The sequence below is a fragment of the Porites lutea genome, chromosome 9 (assembly GCF_958299795.1).
Source record: "Porites lutea chromosome 9, jaPorLute2.1, whole genome shotgun sequence".
In the NCBI taxonomy this organism is placed as follows: Eukaryota; Metazoa; Cnidaria; class Anthozoa; order Scleractinia; family Poritidae; genus Porites; species Porites lutea.
This window is the reverse complement of record NC_133209.1, coordinates 13,264,427-13,285,401: the sequence shown is the minus strand read 5'-3', so window position 1 is coordinate 13,285,401 and position 20,975 is coordinate 13,264,427. Positions and strand designations below refer to the sequence as shown.

General features: G+C 38.2%; 2 protein-coding genes across 2 annotated transcripts in view; one reads left to right on the top strand and one right to left on the bottom strand.

Moving 5' to 3' along the window:
- Positions 1–1,270: 1,270 nt before the first annotated feature.
- LOC140947779 (uncharacterized) lies at positions 1,271–2,335 on the bottom strand. The gene has a single exon (XM_073396970.1). It carries the CDS (start codon positions 2,137–2,139, stop codon positions 1,348–1,350), a length of 792 nt encoding a protein of 263 aa, XP_073253071.1. The 5' UTR covers positions 2,140–2,335; the 3' UTR covers positions 1,271–1,347.
- A 5,245-nt stretch (positions 2,336–7,580) lies between these two features.
- Positions 7,581–20,975, top strand: part of LOC140948160 (uncharacterized) — a 40,600-nt gene continuing 27,205 nt past the window's right edge. Inside the window, exons 1-10 of the mRNA XM_073397383.1 lie at positions 7,581–7,676; positions 7,815–7,864; positions 8,708–8,748; positions 11,724–12,021; positions 12,491–12,554; positions 13,124–13,187; positions 14,617–14,659; positions 15,235–15,284; positions 15,929–16,039; positions 19,683–19,841. Of these exons, the coding sequence (XP_073253484.1) occupies positions 7,675–7,676; positions 7,815–7,864; positions 8,708–8,748; positions 11,724–12,021; positions 12,491–12,554; positions 13,124–13,187; positions 14,617–14,659; positions 15,235–15,284; positions 15,929–16,039; positions 19,683–19,841 (882 nt within the window). The 5' untranslated portion in view covers positions 7,581–7,674. The remainder of the gene's footprint in view (positions 7,677–7,814; positions 7,865–8,707; positions 8,749–11,723; positions 12,022–12,490; positions 12,555–13,123; positions 13,188–14,616; positions 14,660–15,234; positions 15,285–15,928; positions 16,040–19,682; positions 19,842–20,975) is intronic.

Sequence of the window (20,975 nt, the reverse complement as noted above, 5' to 3'; positions counted from 1 at the left end):
TCGACGGTTGACCCGGCAAAATCCCATTCGCAAAAGAGCAGCTGCAGCAGCACTCACTGCTACCGTCTCTCATATTTAATTAGATATGAAAACTTGAAAGTAGGCAGCTAGTTGCTGGCTTTCACTGAAGAAAATAAGTGCAGGCTTATCATGCCACGAATGATTTCCAGCTACATTTAGTCACTTTGTTCGAGATTAATTTGTAAATCACAATTCAGCTACAGTCGACTCCCGATAACTCGAACCTTCAAGGGAAATCGAAACTAAGTTCCGAGTTATCGGGACTTCGAAGAAAATAGCCGAGAGTAAGGTAAAAAACAGTTTTTACTGCACAGTGAACAATCACATTTAATTGTGGAAATGTCAAGTGAAAATTAAAAGATACTTCTAGATTATAAATCACAACGTAACGTAACAAAAGATAAGCTAAATAGAGCATGCGTTTTTACTGTTTTGAGAAGAAAAGCTGCTTCACGTTAGCCTGTGACAATCAACATCAGCCTCCACTAGTAAACTATACCCCTACAACACGTTAATAGGAAATCCAAAATTCAATGTTTCGGACGCCAGTGGACGGCTTTTTTCCCGACTTTTTAAGGGTTCAAAACGTGGTTCGAGTCATCGAGGGTAAAGTTATATAGAAAATGACCTGAGGGGAAACGAAAATTGGTTCGAATTAGCGGGAGTTCGAGTTATCGAAGGTTCGAGTTACCGAGGGTAAAATTCCAGTGAATGTATGGCGGAAATCCAGGGGAAATTAGCCTGCGTGGCAGGCGCAAAAAGGGGAGGGGGGAGGGTGGAGGGAGAAAGGGAAAAGAGAAGGGAGCGCCTGCTCTAAGAGCCTATGTTTTTGCATAACGCCCACCAATTTTCTAGTAATCCGATTACGCTTACTGTCAATCAAGTGCCACTACACTCGCCAATCAGAACGCAAGGCGGAACCCTGTGGTTACGCGGAAATTTATTTGATTTGCCGGGAACTCACGTTGCATAAATATTAATTTTATCGAAGCGAGAAATTCTCACTTCTGGACAACCAGAAATTTAACGTGGAAATATCCGCGACTCCCACGAAAAGTTCAAAACGAGGACGAAAAAAGGATGGTCTATGTAACGATCGTTGTAGATTCTGTTCCCCTCCCCCTCTCCCCAATCCCCGTCCCCTTTTTCCCTTCCTCCCTATCCCCTATCCCCTACCCCTTTCGACGCCTGCTACGCAGGCTAGGGGAAATCGAGGGTTCGAGTTATCGGGAGTCGACTGTAGATGATATTCAAGGAATAGAAAACTTCATATGCTGGGCCGTTTAAAATCATTTGACTACACTAAGACAGATATTGACTTTGAAACTAAAAGATAGCCACAATCAGCACAATAACAATAAAGTAAAGCAGATTGTTACTGAAGCGAAGATGGTCTGCTATGTTTGGGTTTGTCTCGTACATTTCAATCATTGTGCCATTAATTTTGCTCTCGACTTGTGCACATGAAGTTTTCTCGACGATGGTTGTATTGTATCGAGCACGGCTTATCACTTCAAAGTTCTCTTCTTTGATGTCTTCCAGGGAAATAAGATTGTTAATCCCATAATAACTCTGCATTTCTCCATCCTCATACTTGACTGTTGTGTTTAGTTCAACCAAGTTGTCATTAATACCTTCCCGTAAAGTCTGATCTGCGGAGGACTGGTTGAGACACAATTCTCCTTTAGCATTTAACAACTTCTGTTCTTCATAAATAACCCTGACTGCTCGCTTTTCGGGGATGGACACATAACTTCCGTACATTGGGTAACCTCTTCGGTAAACGGGCGCAGTTGCAAAGGTATAGCGAAACACCATGTAACCCATAAGGACTTTAGTGAATGTGTCTGAGCGCGAACCAAGTTTAGTTTGTCTCGTGATAACAGGAGAGCGAACTGTGGTTGCTTTGATTGGAGTGTACTTCGTGATTTTGGGTTTGGAACCAGAGCTGCCACTGCCGCTGCTACCGCCGCTGCTTCGGCTGTTTTTCGACTTTGACTTTGATCTAGTTTTACTTCTCGATCCACGACTACTACTTCCTCTAGCTGCTTCACCGTCATCGAGCGCGAAAAACAAGATGAACACCACAACGACGAACACTGTCCGCGAGCATCTCATCTTCGTTGTCGTTCACTTTTTGATACGGTAAAACACTGCCCGGGAAACACTGCTTATAACTGACAAATGTTTCTCTTTCACTCTCTTTTTTATCGCCGTACATGCGTGCTGCGTTTTAATCTTAATCATAACATCTGATTTGCATTTAATCGAAGGCAATATCTTGTATAATAGAAAGATGAAATAAAATATTAATAGTGCTAAATTGTGTTGTTCTGTCATACAGCAGGCTGCATAAATTACTCCAAATTACATTTACGTACTAAAAACAAGAATATACACTCTTTTTTTTTTATAAGAATGTTGTTTTTCCGGCCCAGGCTGAATATTCTTATTTTTCTGCTGATTTTAGGCTGAAAATATTCTTGCATTATTCTTAAATTATAGCTTATGACATTTCCGTTTTAGAATTTATTGGGGTATGTGTATATGTATTACATGTACCGTTCATCGAACTGTCATTAGCGTTAAACATTTTGCTATAGCTAGTGCAGGTTTTTTCGTTTTGTTGGCTAGTTTCGCCGTTCAGAGAAAGGAATAATTTTATACAGTTAAGTTAGAAACATAAAATTGTATTGTATTTACAGATGTTTCAACACACAAAATTATGTCTATCCTTTTCAAAATCTCAGCCTCGGCTTTATTCTTAAAATATTCTTAAAATTTCGCAAATTTCGGCCTCGATATTCTTATAAAGTATATTCTTATAAAAAAAAAAGAGTGTATACTAGTACTCTTCGGGAAAATAAAGCTGTTATTTTTAAACGTGAACTTTGAATGGAAAGAATAAAATAACAGAAATAAAGAATAGAAATAGAATATAATACAAATGATAGACTACCCAGAAAGAAAATAAATAGTGGCGGAAATAATTCCTTGATTTTAAATAAGCACCGTTGAAAATCATTCCTATTGCTCCGAACGTTGAAATTTGCGCGGTATTTAATTTCCTACCTCCACCGAGGTTAAAATCAGGTCTGAAAATAACACTTAATTTACGGTAATCGAAAATACGTAATACTTGTCCGTTCAATTCTCCCATTTCTCTTAAGTATTTCTCAGCCCTTGGCGGAAGTATCATGCCAGGAGGTCTTCAATTTAATTCAGAAAATACCGAGTAGTAAAGCCAGTGGTCTTGATAACATCTCAGCACGTCTCCTGAAAGAAGCGTCTCCCATAGTTACTCGCATTTTAACTTTTATGATAAATCTCTCAATTACCACTGGAATATTTCCAAATGCTTGGAAACGAGCTAGAGTTTCGCCAATATTTAAAGAGGACCTCAAGACTGATCCTAACAACTACAGACCTATGTCAGTTCTGCCTGTAGTAATGCATCAGTCAATCCCATCTGCACCCAGCCCCCCCCCCCCGGGCTACTGAGGGGCATTTTCCCGCCTTGTCAGTCCCGGGGGTGGGGCATTTGCAAATTTTCCGCTGCCCGGGGGCCGGACATTTGCCAACCCCGAGCTTTTGACACGCACGCGGTTTCCTATCAGAATATAACTACACAGAGTATTTTACTGGAAAAACAAGCATATTGGCTCATTTGTAATTTTATGCATGCATTTCTTCATTGCTTATCAAGCCAGAATTACATAGCGAAACTCGGGAGCTATTGACGTGAATCAACGTTTTTTTGGTTATTGAATCAAGTTTCTCTTGATATTATTTGAAGAACATCCTTTCATATTTATAAAACTATTCATACCAGTTAACTTTACAGCGCACTATTAATTTCAATGTCAATAATTTTATAACAATACTAAAACCAAAAACTGGTGTTGCCAAGACGTGAAGTCTTAATTAGAATAGCACTATTACAAAGCAAGACGTTAATTGAAACAAAAAATCGCACTTTAAAATGTTTAAAACGGCACTATTCGACTCTGCAATCAATGAAAAATGTTGCAGTGTTGACGGAGGACGGGGCATTTGCCCTCTTTTTTCGTCTTCACCCCGGGGGATTTGACAGCTCAAGAGTCCCCAGCCCCTGGAATTTGCCATCCAAGGCAAAAAAACACTAATGCCCGGTGGTCAGCCCGGGGGGGGGGGGGGGGGGGTGGAGGAGCTGGGCAAGGCTGGAATTGACTGATGAATTAGGTCCATTGTGTATTTCACTTTTTCCGAAAACATTTCCGTCTTTTTGTTGTCACTGCTTATTGTAAAAGTTATTTGTTTATTTCTTTCTTCTCTAGTCTTTTTTCTTTTCTTTTTTCTTTTTTCTTTCTTTTCTAGTCTTTCTTCTCTAGTCTAGTGTTTTTGATTTTTAATTGTAAACCTTGATATATGCGGACTTTAATAAATCTGTTGAATGCTATTCATTTTCACATGCATCAGTCAATTCCAGCTGCGCCCAGTCTCCCACCCCGGGCTGACCCCCGAAAAGTATTTTTTTGCCTTGGATGGCAAACTCCCGGGGGCGGGGACTCTTGAGCTGCTGTCAAATCCCTGTCAAATAGGGAAAGAAAAAAGAGGGCAAGTGCCCTGTCCTCCATCAACACCTCAACAAGTTTTTCATTGATCGAACAGTCGAGTAGTGCCATTTTAAGCATTTTAATGAGCGAATTTTTTGTATTAATTAACGTCTGCCTTTGTATAGCGCTATTCTAGTTCTGACTTTACGCCGCGATGACGCCAGTTTATAGTTTTAGTATTGCTATAACATTATTGACATTAAAATTAATAGTGTGTTGTAACGTTATCTGTTCTGACAAGAGCCATAATGGGACCCCAAGAGCCATAATGGTCCCACTATGGCTCTTGGTTCTGAATAGTTTTATAAATATGAAAGGATGCTCTTCAAATAACATAACAGAAATTTGATTCAATAACCAAAAAACGTTGATTCACGCCGATACCTCCCGATTTCGCTCGGTAATTCTGGCTTAATAAGTAGTGAAGAAATGCATGCATAAAATCGAGAACATGCCTTTACAACCCTCTAGAATTTTTTTCCCATCCTTGACAGATTAGCATGCGTAGCTGGCGGTATTGTGTAGTAGTCGAGTGAGATTTGGCGGCGGAGCCGTTGTAATATAGTCGAGTGAATACCGCCAGCTACGCAGGCTATTGACAGATTGGCCAATCTGCTTGATCTCTTTGTAATTATAGGAAACCACGTTTGTGTCAAGAGCTCGGGGGTGGCCACGGAGTTGGCAAATGCCCGACTCCGGGCAGCGCAAAAATTTGCCCATGCCCCACCCCCGCAGTTGCCGGGGGTGGGGGGGGGGGGGGGGTTTGGGCTGGGCGCAGAATTGTCTGATGCATTAGTTTCACCAAGTTTTTAGTTTTATGTTGTATCAGCGTGTCTCCCTCGGGCGCCCCGTTCTTTCTTGCGCCCATTACTTCTTCAAAATATTTGGCTTTTATTCTGGCTCGTAACCTGCTGCAGTCAAGGAGCTTATTAAAATAATGTAAAAAAAGAATCATGGTTAACTTATCTTTGCAATGTTTTGTGTTGAATTCCCACAAGTAGAGTTCATCGAATTACGTGATCTCATCACACTTAAAATTATTTGCTGATGACACCCTCCTGTATGCAATCATCCACAGCCAAGCTGATCCACTAAGTTTGCAGAGTGACCTGGACCAACTCGTAGGTTGGTCTCAAATCTGGCAAATGAATTTCCATACCTATAAGTGCTATGTGTTGCGTATTCATCGATCGAAAACCCCCATTGCCCATCAATATATTATGCTAAATCAGATTCTTGAAGTGGTGGACTACCAGGCATACCTAGGGATTACCATCACAGAAACACTTATTGGAAAACGCACATTTTAAATGTGAAGAACAAAGCCAATAAGACACTAGGATACATCAAAAGAAATCTTCATTCTTGCCCGGAGAGAATCAAGGCTCAGGCGAATATATTTAACTATTTAGACCCACATTAGAACATGCAGTGTGCATCATGGGACCCCTACAGAAAATACTAAATAGACCTGCTAGAGCAAGTTCAGAGACGGGCTGCTCGTTTTGTGACAAAGACTTACTCAAGAGAGGAGGGCTGTATCTCCCAAGCATTAAACAATTTACACTGGCCAACACTACAGCACAGGAGGCGAATATCAAGGCTATGCATGCGCTACAAAACACTTAACAACGAAGCTGAAATTACTGCTCCGACCTATGTCCAGCATCAGCAATTCCAACGGACCCGCCACTCCCATCCACGTAAGTTTACTCAACTCCAAGCAACATGTGATGCGTACAATTTAAGCGTTTGGCCCAGAACGATTAAAGATTGGAAGAGTTTGCATGTGGACATTATACAATCGAACTCAATTCCTCATTTATTTCAAGCCCGTTTGAGGAGGGCTTATTTGAGAGGGGGCTTATTTAATTTAGAACAGACGATGGTGTCAGTTCTCCCCGAAAAACCTCAAGTCTCAGAAGGTTGGAGTTCATGCAGCCGAGGATCAGAATCAATTCCGAATTTCCAGTTAGGAAATAAACCATTCCAAATCAGCCCACGTCTAGAGTCTACAGTTGTGATCTATCAATACAGTCTATAATTTATTAAAGAAGAATAATTAGGGGAGGGGAGGGGGAGGGGCTTAATAGAGGATGTACGATACAAGGATTTGAACATTTTTCCGGGACCAAATTTCGGTCCTCCCAACGGAGGTGTCCTTTGAATAGAGGTGTCCCAAAGGAGAGGTTCCACTGTATAGCTTGTAAAGTTGTTGTAGCTGTTGTTTTGTGCCGGCTACGCGATCACGTAAGAAAAAACGTATGGAAGCTGTTAAAAACGCGCCACCCTCTTAGGCCTAGTTACAAAAATCCTGTAAAATGGCCCAAAAATCTATCTGGAAATTCTCCATAAAATGTCTATAGATCCCAATTTTATCTCTAAAAATCTCGAAGTTTATTCTAAAAATCCCGATTTATCCCAATTTTTTTCGAAATAATCAAATAACTTGCATAAAATGCCGGATTCTTGTGACCTGGGCAAGTTGACCATAAACACATTCAAACTGATTCAAAATGTTAATTTATTAACTAGACAATATACGTACGTAGTTTGTCTCGTTTACATATTTATCTTTAAAACAAACGATAACGGCAATGAGCACTGAGAAGAGTTTGACATGTCATGTGGCATAACCGAGGCCAAAAACATGACAACTGTATTTTTCTAAATGTTATTGTCTAAAAATCCTAAAAATTTCTAAAAATTTTCTAAAACTCCATTTTGACTCTAAAGACTAGACTTGCTACAAGTCGACCTTTCATAAGTTCTTAGCGAGCGAAGCGAGCTTCAACGAGTCTTCAACGAGATCGCACAGCGACCGACTTTCAGGAAGTCTATAAAAATCCTGAAAAAAAGCCGGATTTTTGTAACTAGGCCTAAACGGGGGAAAGCCCTGGGGACGAGGTCGCTGGCACAAAGTAGTTAAGCTTACATTACGTAGTAACTATCACGACAACGAAACTAATACAAATACCCGAAAAACAGTATTTAAATTTCTGTATTTTTATGAATAACTGTTGTCTGTAGTCGTTTGAGGCTAGAAGAGTCCAAAACCATGTAAGAAATCGCTGTGGATTTTAATTTTCGTTGTTGATGTTTGTTTTGCTTGTTTTGAAGTTCAAACATGAAGCTGTATGTCGAGCAATCACGATGTTGACTGACAAGAACTTATGCACGTTAATTTTTATATCACAGGCTTAAAGTCAAAAACGAGAAGGGAAAGTTTGACATACTTTTAAACGAAGGTTAGTGGTATGACCTGTTATTTATTGTCAGAAATATTCAGCTGTAGCTTCTTATCCTAAAACATAAAATCGGGAGACATCAATGAGCAGTATTTTTGTCTGTGCGAGGCACATGCGGGCATAAAACTTTTATTTAGGCAGTTGTATTTTGGCTACTTTGAGAATTTCACGGCTGTACTCACTAATCACTAAATACGCGGCAACTGTTCAATCGATAAATTGATGGTTGATCGACGATTGTGCATTAGCAGTCGATAAAAACGATTGGGTACTGGAAAATCGTTGGTTAATCGATGAATATAAACGTTTTTTTGATAAGCTTAACTCGATTGATCATCCGTTTTATTCTCTGAAAGCTTGAGTTCGCAAGTGAACGGGAGGCGAAAGGTAAAACACGTACCTCTGCATTCGTTGTGTATACTGGTTGATATTTTCAAAATAAGTATTATTTTTTTATATCCCCCACAGCATAATTTCTTCAACACGCCTGTACTGTCCAAAAGAACAAATGACACCCTCCTCACTCCCCCAATGGTGCAGAGATACTTTTCATACTTTAAAGGTACAGCCCTACAAAGGGTAGCAAAAATATCATAGGGCATGTTCCTTTGGTATGATCGAGATCATCAGATCAGGATCAGTAATCCAACATCACTAATCGCATAAGGGGCCATTGACATATTCACTTTCTCCCCACTTATGTCAACTGAACGTTTAGCAGGGTGGGAGGGGGTAAGGCAGTCCAATGCTTTATAAATAAATAATTGTTATTTGCTGTTATTTCAATTTTCAACCATCAATTTTTATTTTATCATGGTTCGTTTTCATGTTCTCTTTAATTAGCCACATTATCTAATGCTGGATCTAAAGATTTAGCCCTTAAGGTAAGAATCACATATAACTGTTTGCACATTGATTCACATATTAAGTCTTTATTATCAGCGTGCAAAGAAAATAGTAGTGTCCGATAGCCCAGGGCTAGGGCTTACTGTAGTTTGCGAACAAAATGGAGGGAAACGAAACGAAATGAAATGAAAATCTGTAGTTTGCGAACTGAAAATCTGTAGTTTGCGAAATGAGAATCTGTAGTTTACGAAATGAAAATCCTCTGGAAAATGCCAACTTCAAATTCTACTCGGATATTCTAAACAGAAAATTGACCCCAAAAACCTGTTTGGCCCAGAATAGTTTAACTTCTGCTCAGGCGCTCAAGTTAAGCCCTGTCGGTAGGGGTTAGGAACTGGATGGGTGACCCACCGCGAAGATCGTCTCAACCAGTGGGGGATGCCCAAAACGCTGATCACTTCAACTTTGCCTAAATTATTTCAGACTGGGGAAAAGTCGGGTTTCTCAATTACGAGTTTACGGCTGAATAGTGTAGATGGATGTTAGAATTATATCGTCTGACACTTTTCGCCGGGTTTATTGCGCAGAAAATAACCCCATAGGCAGTAAACGTTGGCTCAAAACATGACGAAACTGAAATTTACAACCGCATAACATCGCTTTGCTGTACAACACTTCATTGTTTGCAAAGCTTCGATTTTATTTAATAGAACTGTTTACAAGTGAGCAATGCTGCAATCGCCGGCAGCTGCAATCGTCTGATTCCAAACAGCCAAAAACAAGAATACTAAACAAAGGAATCAAAAGGCAAACATGAATAAAACTGCGTTTTGGTGGTGTTGAATTCATAGTATGTATGACATTTGAGGCCTGTACAACTTCACCCCACAGCGCTACTTGACACACGAAAGGCTGTCACACAATTACAGAGGCCCCTTACACCTACGGGACAGAAGAAATCTGTTTGCCGTTTTGAGATGTAGTAGGGGCTTCTATTAAATCAATTCCGACCAAGTACCACACCTTGGGAACAACCTTCACAGGGTGCAAAAACGTCGCAGGCCTTCACTTCCGGTACATTTCTCTGGCACCTGTCACAACGCTTTTAAAATCTAAGGACATATAAGGAGAAGAAAACAACTACTAGTGAAAACAAAACAAACAAACAAACAAAACAACTGAAAATGTAGTTATGATCAATGGACGCTCCAATGATGGTCCCTTAAGAAGAGATGTTGTGCTTGGTGCACACAAAAAAGTATTTCTGATGTAGCAGGCGTGACAGCCGGTGTGACATAAATGGATGTTCAAGGCCACACTTGGGTCAACTGGTAGAAAATCCTTCATCCTGACCCTTCAGAAATATAATTTCTGATCTTTGGCTTCACATAAAATAATAAGAAACGGGATAGCTATAAGAAGGACTTCGGTTTACAATGCCCTTTGACAACCTACCAAAAGATGCAATAATGCCTCACCCTTTCAAAGAACACTGAAAACAGAAGAAATTGAATTCCGTTTAACAACGCAGGCATTTTAAAAACCACGATCAAGAGGGTGCATTGGGAAATAAATAAAATTTGTAACTAACCATTTCCATCGTGTCCTTGTAGTAGTCAGGCCAGTAAAATCGCTCTTTGATTTTCGTAAGAGTATTGTTGCGGCCGGCATGTCCAGAAAAAGGAGCAGAGTGGTGCTCTTCGAAGACTCTCGCTTTCTCTTCCTCTATGATAACAAGTCATCGAAGCGCTGTGCCATTCTCCTCCTTGGCCACGTAGAACAAGGACTCTAATATTGAGCCATATTCGAACTTTTTGGCAAATTTTCGCAGAGTCGTTTTGTCTTACTTTGCAAAGCCTTCCGGATAAACCTTCTTTTTAAGATACTTGAAATGATTTCTATATTTAGAGGAATCCATCTCTAAAACGTTTTCGATTTTCCCGCGAAATCCAGAATTTTTGTGGAGGGGATGACCAAAACACTAGGGAATTTGGGCATCCCAGGAGGGTACCGGGGGATGCCCAAAACGCTGCAGTAATATGAGAAGGGGATGCCAAAAACGCTAGGGATTTGGGAATGGGGATGCCCAAGCCGCGGGGGTGCCCAAAACGCTGTGACATCGGCGTTGCCTTCGCTGTGCTAAGCGTTGTTCCTTCTGCTCCGCGGTTTCTTGTTGAGGCCTTCTCCTTCGTTGTTCACGCTGAATTTGAAGTCGGCATTCTCCAGAGGATTTTCATTTCGCAAACTACAGATTTTCATTTCCCAAACTACAGATTTTCATTTCGCAAACTACAGATTCTCATTTCACAAACTACAGATTTTCATTTCATTTCGTTCCATTTCGTTTCGCAAACTACAGTAAGCCCAGGGCTAGTGCATTTTGCTATCGGGTTGGTGAATTTTGTTCTTAACTTGCCCTATGGGCAAGTGAAGTTTTTGAGAAATTCTAATTACAGAAGAACTGTGTAATCAATCTTGCTCATCAAAGAGTTTTTAGGGCTAGTTGAACTGACTCTTGGGCTAGTACATGCTAGCTACAGCTTGCCCGAATGGCAAGCTGTAAAACTGACTTAATTCTTTTGCACCCTGATTATGTTCTGGCAGATTGTTCTTTGGAGGACAGTACATTTGCAGAAATAGTAATATTGAATGTACCCATGTCTAGTGGGCTGTATTTTGAATAGCACTCATCATTAAAACAGCAAAGAGAACAACCAATTTTGTACATTTGGAGTGAAGTTAACCTTTAAAAATAGTTTGATATGAATGTGAGTCACGGATGAAATTTTGTCGTTTTGATTTGCCTGCAACAGTTTTACATGCACAGCACATGGTCAGTTTAGTGTCACCAATATGTGGACCAATATTATGTCCCCTGTCTTTTTTGGTAATAGTAAATTATATACATAGGATTGATAATTTAAAATATCGCAAACACTATTTTTTTTGACTTAATAAAATTGTTTATACAATGATATTGACATATTTTTTACATGATTTTTCTTTTTTTCAGAGAAAACAAAACTCTAAAGTGTACACTTCAAAGAATCCTCAAGCTCAATTGTGGTCTTCTCATGCCAATACTGGAAGGAAGGAAGTTACAGTGGCTAACCAGAGACAGAAAAATGATATGACAAAGTCTGTGCCAATGGGACACCATAGAGATATCAATGATGATTTCTTGAAGGAGAAAAAAACTCCTAGTACAAAGAGGAGATCTCCTACTAAAGATGCAAGTTATTTGACAAAAGAACAGTTGTCAAAAATTCTGTCATCAATCAGTGGCCAAGAATCACCAGCTAGCCAACAAGGTTTATTATTATTTAATAAATAATTTTTTTCTTCTGGTTTTTAAAGATTTTTCTGATTAATAATTTGAGCATGTTGATACTCAACACAATCAAAATTATATATATTCAAAAAGCAGAACCCAGACGACACTCATTTCAGAACAAAACTTTTTATAATAACAAATTAAAATCAAGCAATTTCAGTGAGTTCCCCATTTTGTATGTACCTGGTTCACTTTTAAATACTGTCTTTGGGCAGTTGTTTTGGCAGCTGGGATGTGCTTTTGCAGTGAGTTAGTGTTGTAGAGAAGCAGCCATTAGTTTCTACTACTTATAGATTATATCTATATTTCTTTTGAAGGTGACTCCTTGGCTAAGCCTTTTTAAAATTTCCCTCTCTGAAGAAAATAATTTTAAAATTAGTAGTTTAGATAGAGGATCAACTTCTTTTCTTACTTTATTTTTAACAATGGTTTTCATGTAATTATAGTTTTCATGAAAAGTGAAACACTGAAACCTGTAGTTCAGCAGTCATTTACAGTTAATGGGAAAAGGTAAGGTCTTCACTTTTCCTTCTCAAGGAAACATTTTTTATGAATTTGCATAGGTTGTTGTGCGTATTTGTTTTATCATAGTTGTATTGATTACCTGTGAACTGCCTGTTAATAACTTACCCTTGCAGTTCCTCGTCCCTCGTAACACTTGCAACATCATCTGCGCCAACTGTTGTGGATAAAACATTGGTACCTATTTTGTGGAGGGGGAAAAGATCTTTTTACCCATTTTCCTTAAACCGCCTGTTACCGGCCGTGTGCAGATCCATGTCCCTTCTACCGCCTTTGACATCTTCAGTTTTAACAGTCGAGGACAACTTTGCCAACTAGCTTATGTAGGGTGAAGAGATCTAAAGTTCACCCGATAATATTATCAAAAAATGTTTCCAACACCCTCCCAGACTTTCAGCTACACAAAGAATTTTTAGAGGAAGATATCGCTCTGGTTTGATAGAGCATGTTACTCATGAATAGATATCTTAATTAACAAAAGTATAAGTTTCAATATAATAATGTTGCCAATAGCGTTGTCTGGATAAAGTCTTATAGTGTTATGTGTTTATCAACAGCACAGATGCACCTCTTGTGTCAGTCATAGAAACATCCACAGGAGTTGCTGCAAGCCAAGAACAGGTACAACTGGAATTGTTTCACTTTAATTCGCACTTCTTGAAATTAAAGGTATTTTCTTGGTGAAAGGAAAAAAGCGGATTTTCTTACAAGTTAGAATAATTTTACCGGTAATCACTGTTTCAATGACCAAGTTGTTTAGCTAGATCTAGAAATGATTTAACCTCAGTGAGATATTGTTAGCTTATATAGCGGAGGGTCAAAGAACTTATTTATCAGTACACAATACATAACTGTGCTCTAGAAAATACAAACAGTCGAGAATGTCTGGAAAGTTTAGTAGCAAAGGAAAATGAAGCATTTTTAAAGATGGTGCCCACTATTGGGAAGTATTTTTTGCCAGATAATGACTATGTGAGGCAAGTAGACCATATCAGGGGCTATTGAAATCCAAAAAGAAAACTGGGGGTAACCACGCATTTTTCAGAGATAACTGTGCCTCAATATGGAGAAAAATGCTGAATAGGTATTTTTTAGAAAAATGATAAAAAGTCATTTTTTCCCCAAATTTCAGAGTGTACACGTGAACTGGCACAAATGCAATGATAATTGTAACAAGGTTTCAAAATAAGCAACAAATGATAAAATAACAACTGCTCTTTATACGTCTTTTCTTGAAATATCAGCACAACTGGGAAGTTATCAGCAATTACCTCTCTCCACGCGTTTGCCTTAAAAACAGTGTAAACAACATTTTCCTTGAACCAAAAATATTATTGATCGTTTGCTGAGAAGGCTTATTACTTTCATTTGGTAAGAAAAAATAACTTGTGGGGGTTACCACACGTTTTTAGAAGTTAAATTGGTTGGTTTCGACCTTAACTTAATCGCTTTGGTGGTTATTTACAATTTTCCCATCCCCTCCCCCGTCAGTTTCACTATTGCTTCACTCAACGCAGAGTACTCTGGGATATCCACAATGGCTTACAGTCAGAGAGAACAACAATCCACGGAGGCACAGTCCTTAAGGCCACCGTCAAGCTCTGACCTGCAGGGTAGCCACAGTAATGGCTAGATGTTGGTTTAAAAGTTTCATTGTTTGGTTAAAGAAACAATACATGTTTTTTTTTATGATTGCTTTGCAATAAGAGCAAGACATAATGTGTCACAAAAGAAACTGCCAGATAGTGGAAATTTTTTGCATATGTGATTTCTGTCAATTATAAAGTGGAAAAAATTATCATGCATTAGGAAAATTCATGTTAACAGTGTGTTTCCGTACCAAAAAAGGGAGTGACAGGTTAAAAATTCTTAAGTTTTCCTCGCTATAAAACTGTGCAAATTATAATAAGATGCACATTACACATCCCTAGAATCAGGCATCTCTGTGAAACAGACACTTATGAGTGTGAGTTTCAACTTGCATTGTCTATCATGCAGATCGAGAACTTTGATCTTATCTTGATATTTACAGTGTTGTTTTTGTATATAGGCCAGTCTTCCTAAAAAGAATTTTCAGTGGAAAAAGGACCTAGGTTTGTATGAAAGTTTTCTCATCACAGAATTATGCCCCATTCACACCAGCTAAACATGTTTAATTCATATAGGTTTTTTTTTCAAATATAAAAAAGAAGAAGAACAGATAACAAAAAACTAATACACAGGCTTTTACAGGGAATTCAAATGAAATTTCACACATTATGTACAATGCACCAAAATTGCAATTAATAAATACAGTAAACAGCTTCTATAAATGAAAAAAATTAAACCATATTTAACGCTATGTAAACATACAGCTTTTAACATTTTGATTACCTTTCAATCTGCAAAATGCACTGTTAACACCTATTCTTGATCATATATTAAAAAACAATGCATTACATTGTACTGTCTAAAATATAAGACATAACTATGGGCAGTTAAATAAATGTCAAATGTTTTAGAATTATTGATATTCAAGGATGGAGCATCATTGCAGTTTTGGGTTCTTTACACTTCTTTGTGACTGTATAACCGCATTGAAATTAAATCAACCAATATTGTTTTGTTCAGTTTTGTCTTGTTGCTTTTTTTTGTTGCTTTGACCTTTCATAATTTTTTTGTGGTATAGATGAACAGATAGCTCTAAAGCAGAAGTTAAAGGCAGTACAAGATAATGTGGTAAGTGGAAGTTGATTGTTTAATGTGATTTTTGTAGCAATATGTAATTCTGTTGCATGTATTTGTACTGGTGTTGAAAAGATGTCTGACAATAAATTTTGTTAACCTTATTATTTTGTTATTAATGTCAAGATAATGAATTTATTAGATGTGAACAGTCATAAAACAAAGTAAAATTGATCATTGGATGTCCACCAATCCCACAATTCAACTGTAAGTAACAGTTGGTCGTTCACGGACTTGCTCATGTCCAACAAAATCCTACCTGATGACTTGAGAAATCAGTTGTTATTTGCATAGCAATATTATTAGTAGATCAGAAGATCTGCATACTAGTACATGTAGTTAAAGAAATGTAAATAAATGGACATACACTGTACAGTGGACATACCCCCATAAGGTACTCACCTGCCAGTGTTTCTGGTTTGTTTATAGGTAAAATGGTGACCTGGTTATTAAAACATATGCTGTTTCTAAAAAAAATTGTTTGTAGACATGGATTAATAAAACATCATTTTAAGTTTATTTCTGCAATGTCCAAATATAACCACCAAAGGTTAATACTGCCTACTGATTAGGAAATATGATTGTTAGCTTCAATGATGTATTGTTAACATTCCCCTTCACGTTTTATTTATCATTAGAATGAGGTGGATGAAATTGAAGAGTACAATCCCTGGGGTCGTCCTGGTGGAGGGGCACCCATTCGAAGCCACTCTGGGAAAGTTGTTGCAGACTTCAAGAAAATGGCTCAGGTATAAGCCTAGCAGTGAAATAAAAATAAACCACATAATGAAAAGGTCAAAAATTATGTGTGTCATACATTTAGTAAATAAGAAAATGAAGTGACTCTCTCTATATATAAACTGGTATATTATTGTAACAGTAACTTGTCTCTTTTCAGTCAATCAGGTAGGCAGACAGTAAAGGTGGCTCTATGATGACAAACATTGTGAGCATAAAAAAAATTAAAATTTCATCGGTTCAGTGAGAAAAACAACAATTTTGTTTTGCATTTGTAGTTCCTTTTTGTGTGTGACAGTTTAATAATGTGGAGGATGTAAAAAAAACAATATCTATTTTTTTTCTTTTCTTTCTAAAACTGGGTGTGTCCCACAATGATTTAACTCGAGGACCCGCTTCCTCCAAAGATGGTTAAGTTAAACCCAGGATTAAGCGAAATTATTTTGGGCAAAGTTTTCTTATCCAACAGTGCAATTCAAGCTTACAAAATACTGGTTGAGCCTTTACTCAGAGATACAGTAATGATTACACATGCAAAATGTTACTATAAGCAATACATAGAAAGGTAAAATACAAAAATGAAACAAAATTTAATCTTGGATTAGCACCAATTGGCCTTTCAGACACCAGGCCTAGGGAAGTAAGCCTTATACATGTACAACTGACATATGAAGGGTCCATGCGTTGGAAGAATAAACTCACTTAAGTTTGAAAAAAGGTGAGTTCATATTAATAGCAAAATTTTTGTTGCCATCACTGCGATTAAGCTCCATAACACCTTAGACTGGAAAACAGTCTGAATTTTTGCGTATTCAAGTACGCGCGAGCAGTCAAACAAAGGTCTGGATCAAGACTGAAAACAGAGAGAGGGCTATAGAGACAAGCTGTCAATAAGCCGTCAAGTTATGCACCTATCAATGTAAACCCCGTGGGGGGGGGGGGGGGGGGAGTGCGGGCAAGGGGTGGGGATTTGACAAATTTTAAAATTTTTTGATCAAATTCCCCAGGGTGGGAAATGAAAGGTCAATCAAAAGTGTCAAAAAGCCCCCACCCCAGGGGAAAAATCTAAAAAAACAATACTATAATACTATATAAAACGAATGAAAGAACATTTGATAAGTACGTTCTTACTACTTTTATTTAAGGTTAACGTAAGCTCCGTTAAATTACTCGCTGTAATTAAGTATTTTCTCTCTCCACTAGCATCTCTTATTTTGAACAACATAATCACTCCAGGAAGATTGACTGTGCTATTATTATATTAATGAAACGTAAAATGCTTTATAACATCGGCTCAACATGTCTGAACAGGTCGGATCAGTGACCTGCAAAAAATCCTCTGACTTTCATGGTAGAATTCGATTTCAATCGAGGTTTACAATCAGATGGGAACTTGAAGATAAAAACTTTCTCAAAATAGACATTATCTGTTTAGATGACAGTGTAAAGTATCGGATTATGGCAATTAAAGAAATGAAAACTTCATAACTTTCTCCAACAGCGTGACTTTCAGAAAGCCTCGAGGGACGGACTTGGTTACCGCGTCTGAATTGATACCAGGCTTCTATCGGTCAAAGTCAAATTTCCCAACCCCGGGGTCGCTTCGCACGATCAAAAGCCCGACAGGGGATAGTCTCAGGCATCAAATCCCCTCCCCTTGCCCACACTGCCCCCCCCTCCCCCCCACAGGATTTACATTGATAGGTGCATTATGTTTACACCAAGCCATTCGTGATGTTCCCTGCAACTGCGATGATTTCCTAAAGCTTTTGCCGTAAATAGTGGTTGATGATCACCTTGATTTGCTCACATAAGAATTGGGATTTGTTTGAAAATCAAATCAGAGGGAAGCTTTGGAGAAGCTACTTTTTTTTTAAGGGGGAAGGATGTTTTTTGTGTCCTACCAACAGGCTTTGGCTCTTTTCAATCACAATAATTATTCATATAGTCCGTTGGTGTGTTCATTTTCTCTCTAATTTGCGAAAGCATCACAGCGCAGTTTCATACCTTAATTTTGTTCTGCACAGCGAGCAAACTCTTGTGGAGAAAGATTCTCCAGATTCGTTGAGGACAATGAAAAGTTCCTTTTCAGAAGGTCGAATAACTTTGGTAAATGTTTAATCTTTTCTAGTAGAGGCAACTAACATATTTTCAGAGCTTATCCACCCACTCTTAAAATTGCCGAACTGTGTTTTGAAACAAATCATAAGAAGCGCTGGGCTCTTTTGGCTTTCTCCCTCTTTGAGGGAGCAGGCACAGGCTTTGCCGGAGTACTTCCACTTCCACTCATTTTTGATCCTCCACAAAACATTACATTGCACAGGGAAACAAAGCTGAAGACTGCTTTGAAATTACTGGATACAGCATTCACCACACAATTTGAAGCCAAGTGTGGACAATAGCAAGTGGTATTTTCTCGCGAAATCAATCCCCAAGTTATCAAATTCACCGAGAGGGTGCATATAGAGTTGTAAACAGATTTTTACAGCTCAACAATATTTTTGAACCCCCTGGTCAGAACGAACTCATTGTATGGAAAAAGGACAGTAGGTTTTTTTTCTCTTGCCTCACATGCCCATAGGGTGTGTGAGACTCTTAAGCTGTGCTTAACGGATTTTAAGAAAAAAACTGACTATTTTGAAGTCTACTAATACCTCAGTGGGGAAACTATTTTTTGAGAGCTGCCATGTACATAAAGAGATGCATAATTATTTTAAAGACTGTTGTACTTTTCATCCAACACTTCAGTGAAGTTTAACACTTATTATTTCATTGTTGTGATGATATCAATATCAAGTGACAAAGATGAAAACTTAAAACTGACCTAATGTATATGGTTTAAGGTGACAAAATAAAGAACAAAAGTAACATGTTTGCAAGTGTAAATGAAAATATGTTAAACAAACAGTTTTGCCTGGATGGAATCTGAATTGTGTGTTTCAGATTCCATCTGGGCAAACTGTTTGTTTAGCATATTTTCATTTACGTGTGCAAACAATTGTTACAGTTTTGCCCGGATGGAAACTGATTATTGTGTGTTTCAGAAGAATATACGCGCTGGCTTAATGTTGAAGGTAAAATCTGTTCTCAAATTAAAGCCGAGATTCTTTGCCTCCTCTGAATATTTAGGGATAGGAAAGAAAGCAAATTCTGAATCAAACTATAGTCAAACCCCACTTAATATGGACACCCATATCAAGTGGACAGTTTTGTTTGTCCTGATGCTTAAGCTTTATGTATAATTATAAGCCCTGACCTTATATAATTATTTTCTGTACCTTTAATTTTTGTGTCCCAATTTACAAACTCTTGTATATCCTCTCTTTATGGACGCTGGTTATCTGTGCACTGTCTTTTATCCCATTTTTAGTGAGACCCTGCTTAATACAGATACCCATATGATATGGACACTATTGCAATTGTTCCTCGGTGTCTGTAGAAGTCTCATTCCACTAGCACTGTTGGAATAATGGTTTATGCGAAGCACAGATTTCACCTAAAAAATAAAAGGTTTATTGAATTCCCAAAAAATCAAAGTATACTTAAAAATATGTCTAGATATGATTGATATATATATATATACCTAGTAATTAGTTAGAACCTAAAATTTATCTTTAAACAACCGTTTGACTGGCTTTTTCTGTGTTGTATAAGAATGAGGCGGATCCCACAGGGTCAGGTCTGAAATTGAACAGTGATCAGCCTGCAGTTAAGACTACTGGACAGGCTAGTAATGCGGCACAGTACACTGGTACAGCTGCAGGTACAGCTGATGTACTACCTGCTGCTATGAGAAGCTCATTTGCTGTTGGGGTAAGATCAGTCTCCTAGCTCTCTTATGTAATTATAAAGGTGCAGAAATTGTGCCTTCCTACATAAAATAGAATTGCCATTGAAAAAAAACTGTTTTGATTGCTATAATGTACGAGATAGTGGTATTAGAAAAGTATGATCACGATCCTGACCCGGCTAGACAAAGAAATTGAAGGTTAACAGGTAAAACCTTCAGTTGGTCTTATGTACAAATTATGAATCAAAGGCTGAGTGGGAAAACGGAGGGAATTGTCCACTGACCCAGGACACCCTAGCTCTTGATTATTAAACCCTTCTGTTACTTTATTCAAATAACTAATTATTAAAGGTGTTATGTATACAAAAAGACTACAGTATTATCAGTTGGCTTCCCAGACCTTGAGTCACTTTGGCCAGAGTTTGAAAAAAATCCAGTGAGAGATCATGCTCATTACTCGTAACTTATTCGAAGATTGCCACTTCAATGATTCTCATGAGATGAGCCGCTTGTCTTGCAGGAAACCAGACAAAACTGGTAACTTTTGAGCAGACATACTACAATATTATTCCTGGTATTCCAGTGACTACACTGTGAAACACAGTGAAAACTTTCAATGTTTTTATTACAGAAAAAAATATTCTTCAACACCAACAATTTGTTAAGAGTTTAGCAGAGCTTAATTTCCGAACCCATCCGAAACGAGGCTGGGAGTAATCGCAAACGTCATCATGATCACTGATGAAGGGATCCAAAGCTCTGCTATTAAGAAAAGCTTGATTGCTCAACAAATTGTTGGTGTCGAAGAATAAATCTTTTTTGGTAATAAAATTCTCCTTTTGTGTGGGTTTTGTCATTTTTGTCCTTTGCAATTTGTGCCTTGTGTCAAATCACCTCAGAACCTTTAGCTTATTATAATTATTATTATTATTATTATTATTATTATTATTATTTGTTATTATTATGTTCTCGTCAAGTTTTCCTGCTTCCCATCTATTGTAACCAGGTCCAAGCAGTGGACCTGCCCTGGGGCATTATAGGGGGAGAAATTACTTCAGCGACAGTACTTTCCTTACTGTTTGGTTGTACTAAGCATTGTGATTTTCTGGATTTCATTGGTGCTAATGTTACTTGGGATTCTACTAGTGACCTTGTCT

What these genes read in the sequence shown, in the direction of transcription:
- LOC140947779 (XM_073396970.1), bottom strand. Translation starts at nt 2,139, where the DNA reads ATGAGATGCTCGCGGACAGTGTTCGTCGTTGTGGTGTTCATCTTGTTT.